At 49.9% G+C, this 5790-nt stretch overlaps 1 protein-coding gene across 1 annotated transcript; it reads left to right on the top strand.

Moving 5' to 3' along the window:
- Positions 1-4762: 4762 nt before the first annotated feature.
- Btf3l6 (basic transcription factor 3 like 6) lies at positions 4763-5577 on the top strand. The gene has a single exon (XM_039080627.2). The coding sequence runs from the start codon at positions 4811-4813 to the stop codon at positions 5297-5299; it is 489 nt and encodes a 162-aa protein (XP_038936555.1). The 5' UTR covers positions 4763-4810; the 3' UTR covers positions 5300-5577.
- The last annotated feature ends 213 nt before the right edge of the window (positions 5578-5790 follow it).

Genomic DNA, 5790 nt, shown 5'->3' with positions numbered 1-5790 from the left:
GATTTGACTACGCCTTAAGAGCAGGTCTTTATCAGGAGGGGGTGGGGTGGGGGAGGTACGTGACTCTGGAGGACTGAAAGGGCTGTGTGTGAATTCCCTGTGTGTGTTTGGACAAGTTGCTCAGTCTCTCTGAAGGCCCAGAAACAGGCCTGCTCCGTTCTCTGTCCAATTCGTCCAGTTACTTCTCTATTGAAGACAAAATTAAAGCATGATCTGGAACACACCGGCTGCTTAATGGAAGCTTCTAGAACAGGCTTGTGTATAAAGGTTCACCAAATAAGAGTGGAAATGTACAGCATCCATAGGTTCTGCCTTGTCCAGGTCCTATAGTTTCTTCTACCCGTGCAAAGCACAAGGCTAGGGAAACCGAGGCAGGGCTCTGCACTTGAAGCCAGGCAGTGTTGGTGGTTGCTATGGGGAGGGAGGTCAAAGATAGAAGCAGGGTGTGAGCTGAGGTTTTAGAATCCTTCCAGGCTGGCCTCATTCTGGCTTCTCCTCAGCCTTTCCTGAGCTCTGGGCTCCCGGTTTCCGCATCCCCATCCCCAGTGCGCCCAATGTGGAATTAAAAGGGTCAGGAGTGGGAGGCTCCATGCAGGTCCAGACATTCAGCGGCTGACCTGTGTGTTGGCTTCTAGGAGCACATCCAAGTGACCCTGGCGCACCCAGAAACGCAGAGAAAAGTGCTTCTGTGGGTTCCTTCAGCCTCCCTTCCAGAGCGACCAGCCAGGAGTCTAACATGGAGAGCAGCACCCTGTTAGAGAGAGACAGTGGTCTTGGTGGGACGCTGTCAGTTCCTTTCTCATTCCTGTGACAAAATGCCTGTCAAAGATGACTTGAAGAAGGCAGGGTTTGCTTGGACTCGCAGTTTGAGTGTGCACTCTGCCATGGTGGGAGGAGACCGGAGGCGGGGGTGTGAAGTGATTGGTCGGTCACGTTGGTCACATGGCGTCTGGAGTTGGGAAACAGAGATGAAGAATGCTGGTGCCCAGCTCCCTTTCTCCTTTTTACTCAGGCCAGGACCCCAGCTTGTGGGATGCTGTTGCCCACAGTCAGGATGGGGCTTCTGTCTTCCGTCAAATCCCTCTGAAAATGCCTTCACAGACACAACGAAAGCCGCATTTCCAGGGTGGTTTCTAAATCCTGTCAAGTGACATGAACCACTGTAGGGAGGCACAAGCTGGTACCCACAGTTAACCTTGCCACTCTCCTGCCTGAACAGTAGCCCCCTACTCTTAGTATGGGCTTCAGCTCATACCCCCTTTCTCCCCTCTGCCCTCCTCTGCCCTCTGGCCTTTGCCTTCTTTGTTGACCTTTGATGCTTAAGATCTTTCTTTGGTTCTCCCTCTTCCCACCTGTGCCCAGGATACTGTTCTTTACTTCCTTCTTGTCTCCGATGTCCTGGCTAAGAGTGATGGCTCCTCGTGTCCTGTCTGTGGCCTCTGTCCTTACAGGGGAGATGTGCCAGTCTGGTCGCATGTGTGATTTTTCTCTGGCACACCCCCGTATCCACAGTGCCTGGCACACAGTGGCTGGCCCACAAGTGCTTTGTATTAAAGGGAAAGATGACAGTGGCTTGAGGGATGTTTGAGTCACAGGCATGATATGTATCTACACAATAACAGAAATATTTTTTCCAAAATATGTCAAGGTTTGTATATACACAGAAAGGTGCATCTGTCCTAGCTATGGCTGGACACACTGTCACCAGCCACATCTTCTGCCTAGGAAGGAAATCCTCCTAGCCCCTCTGAATCCTTCTTACCCTCCCTCTGTGTGGCACCTCTTGTGCAGCCAAAATCTCTGGTTAGCAGATGGAATGAGTACTTCCAGGCCTGGAGCCCATCTCAGTCACAGGGAACTGAATGTAGTGTCCACTATGCACAGGGAAGCCCCACCCTGCATGCAGAGGCCAGCAGACATGAATGCTCCTGGGTGCTTGTGGTGGTGACAAAAGGGAGGCCAGGCACCAGCCACTGCCTATGACCCTGTACGAGGAAAGATCCTTGCAGATGTCCCCACAATGGCAACTTCATAGCAACAAGAACCAGCAGCAGCTCACACTCGGATGAGAGTAAAAAAGCCAGACAGAAAGGAGAACCAGAGGCTGGGAATATGTCTTAGTTGGTAGAGTCCTTGTTTAGCATGCATGAAGTCCTGGGTTCGTTCCCCAGTACCGCATAAACCGATCATGGTGTCATATGCCTGTGATCTCAACACTTCAGAGTTGAAAGCAGGAGGATCAGAAGTTCAAGGTCATCCTCACCTTTTTAGTTGGTTTAAGACCAGCCTGGGCTATATGAGATCCTGTCTCAAAAAAGGAAGGAAGGAAGAAAGGAAGGAAAGAAGGAAGGAAGGAAGGAAAGAAGGAAGGAAGGAAAGAAGGAAGGAAGGAAGGAAGGAGAAAAGCAAAGGGAACACATTGGAAAATGGCTTTTACATGCAAATCCCAACACACAGAGAGAGCTAATGATGCTGGTCATGTCTCCTTCTCCCCTCTACTCCTCCCTCCCCTTCTTCTCCTTTCTCTCCAAAGCAAGACCTCAGTGAATCCCACGTGCCCTGGAGCTGGAGACTAGGGCAGCGGTCTTATAAGGATGGCCTGAACTAGGGCCTAGCCCAGATCTGTGTATAGATGGGCATTGGTTGCCAGCTCCTGGGGTTTTGGCCTTAGACATGGTAGCTCTTGGCAGTCAAAGTCAGCTGGCTGAGAGAGATGACTGGGATGGTGATGGGGTGGGGAGGGCACAGTACCAAGTACTCCAGCTGAAGGAACTGCCTTCCTTCTACAAGGAGGAACAGAGAGTCCCCAACACCCCCATACCCATGCTGTCAACTCTCCATTAATGAGTGTTCACTGGTGTTGGAGGGCTGTTATCAACCATGATTAAACATTCCCAGGACAGTGTGTTTGCCCAAGGTCTCACTGTTGGAAGCAGACGGCCGGGCTGAGGCCAAATCTCTTCCATCCCAGGAGGCACCTGGCGTTTTCAGCTGCTAAGACCAAACAGAGGTGGGAGGAGGGGGCTCTGCTCCAGCCCCAAAGGACAGGACTCCCCCAACACCGATGCAACTTTACAGAACATGGGCAAGGCAGCCTGCTGCCAAGGCTGATGACGGGACTGCCGGGCGATGGATGGCCATCTCTCAATGCGCCGCGTGTGCACCGTCTCCGAGAGGGAAGCAATTTAGAAGATGATTCAGCCCACACTTTGGCAGATGTTCCCAGTGTGCTGGGTATGGAGAGTAGCCTCATCTTTGAAATGGAGTAAAGTTAGCTCTGCCCTGGGTCCCTCTCCATCTAGCTGAGGGCCTGCATATGCATATGGACACAATCAGCCATATTCCCCAGGACTGGGCGGCAATGCCCCCTATTCCCCAGTTAAGAAGCAGGACAGTGGATCTGTGTGGTTGGTGGATTTTACATGGTTCAGGGTTGCCGCACACATGAACCCTGAGCCCTAGGGACGCAGAGCTGTAGACGAGGTGTTGCAGTATACATGAGGAATGTCCCCACAGGCTCGTGTATGTAAACTGATTGGCAGCTGGTGGCCCCATCTTGAGAGGTTGTGGAACTTTTGGGAGGTGGGACTAAGCTGGAGGAAGTGGGTCACTGAGGGGCAGGCCTGAAGACAGCATGACCCTGCTTCTGGTGAACCTTCTTCTGCAGAGAGACATGAACAAGATCTCTCTCTTTCTCTCTGTCTCTCTGTCTCTCTGTCTGTCTGTCTGTCTCTGTCTCTGTCTGTCTCTGTCTCTCTGTCTCTGTCTCTGTCTCTCTTTCTCTCTCTCTCTCTCACACACACACACATGCACACACATGACATCCTCTCATCTTTAAATCCCTGAGCAGGCCAGGGTGGAGGGGACAAATATGTCAGGACTCTGAAAGTGGGAACTTACTGCGGCAAGACCCTTGAGGAATAACTTTAACTCAGACATTCTTTTAAAGCACCTTTCTCCACTGGGCACAAGTGGGCAGTTTTAGAAGATGCACTCATGATCCTGCAACCGAGCACAGTGGTGAATTAAACTCTACAAAACTGGAGACAACCCAAGGGCCTGAGGAAAGTCCACAGCAGGAAGTTATTTGGTGGCTGCTCTGAGTCGGATCTGCAGTGTTCCCTAACTGTTGACTCTGTCTGGGAGGAGGTGGGACTGAAGGCGGGGCCTCGAGCTGGTGGGCGTAGTTGTTGGGTCTTTGAAGCTTCCTGTCTTGCTCTCTGCTTCCTGATCTGTAGTGATGTGAACAGCCTTGGCCACACTCCCTGACCTGTGCTGTGCCGCCATGATGGGCTGAAACCTTGCATAACCGTGAGTCAAATGAATCTTTCCTCACTCAAGTTGTTCCCCTCAGGTCTTTGTCACCATGACCCAAAAGTAACAAACGCAGGGACAATAGCCATTTGCTCAATCACCCTTCACTCATAGCAAACAGTCCACTCAACATGGATGGATGGATAGCAGAGTCTATGGGTAGGACTTCCCTTTCTTGACTCTCACCAGGGATAATAACTACATAAGTAAACAGGATGATCAGCAAAGCAAGTGTTCTGTAGACACTAAGAGGTGGAGTAGAATATTCTAGAAGGTACTGGAGGCTGCAGTGGGAACATTTGGAATGGAATCATGTCTTAGTTACTTTTCTATTGCTGCGATAAAATACCATGGCAAAAGCAAAAAATAAAAAACAACAAATTTGAGCTGCCATCTTGCGTCCCCGAGTGTGTGCGCCTTATCTCAGCTGGTCTGCCTGAGACCCCCTGAGCGAGAACCTTAGTCCCCCTCGCGGTCCCATTTCCACTCCGACAAGATGAAAGAAACGATCATGAACCAGGAAAAACTCACCAAACTGCAGGCACAAGTGCGCATTGGTGGGAAAGGAACTGCTCGTAGAAAGAAGAAGGTGGTTCACAGAACAGCCACAGCAGACGATAAAAAACTGCAGTTCTCCTTAAAGAAGTTAGGGGTAAACAGTATCTCTGGTATTGAAGAGGTGAACATGTTTACAAACCAAGGAACAGTGATCCATTTTAACAACCCTAAAGTTCAGGGGTCTTCGGCAGCAAACACCTTCACCATTACAGGCCACGCCGAGACAAAGCAGCTGACAGAAATGCTTCCCAGCATCCTCAACCAGCTTGGTGCAGACAGTCTGACCAGTTTGAGGAGACCGGTGGAAGCTCTGCCCAAGCAATCTGCGGATGGAAAAGCACCACTTGCTACTGGAGAGGAGGAGGAGGATGAAGTTCCAGATCTGGTGGAGAATTTTGATGAAGCTTCTAAGAACGAGGCAAACTGAATCGAAGCGACTTCTGAAGAAGGTGACACTTGGCAGAAGTTACAATAGGAGCTGCTGTTTTATATCATGACTGCTTTTTAAACATTTTTTGTTTATTATGGATCTGATAAAATCTAGATCTCTAATATTTTTAAGCCCAAACCCCCTGGACACTGCAGCTCTTTTCAGTTTCGCTCAAGCCTAATTCATTCTTTGCAGCAAATTAAGCTGAAGACGCCTGGGAATAAAGTTTGGAAAAGGTTAATAAAATTCTTTGCCTAGTAAAAAAAAAACAACAATTTTTTTTTTCTGATATGAGGATCAAACCCAGGGTCTGGTGCTCGCTAGGCAAGTACTCTACCACTGAGCTACATTCCCAACCCCCTGCCAAAGCAATTTATAAAAGAAAGAGTTCAGCTGGGCACGGTGGTGCATGTCTTTAATCCCAGCACTTGGGAGGTGGAGGCAGATGGGTCTCTGTGAGACTGAGGCCAGCCTGGCCTACATAGTAA

The sequence above is a fragment of the Rattus norvegicus genome, chromosome 7 (assembly GCF_036323735.1).
Source record: "Rattus norvegicus strain BN/NHsdMcwi chromosome 7, GRCr8, whole genome shotgun sequence".
Classification (NCBI taxonomy): Eukaryota; Metazoa; Chordata; class Mammalia; order Rodentia; family Muridae; genus Rattus; species Rattus norvegicus.
The sequence above is the reverse complement of the archived record's forward strand: the minus strand, read 5'-3'. Positions and strand labels throughout refer to the sequence as shown.

Excerpts from the sequence above, each read along its gene's own strand:
- Btf3l6 (XM_039080627.2), top strand. The coding sequence starts at position 4,811 with ATGAAAGAAACGATCATGAACCAGGAAAAACTCACCAAACTGCAGGCA.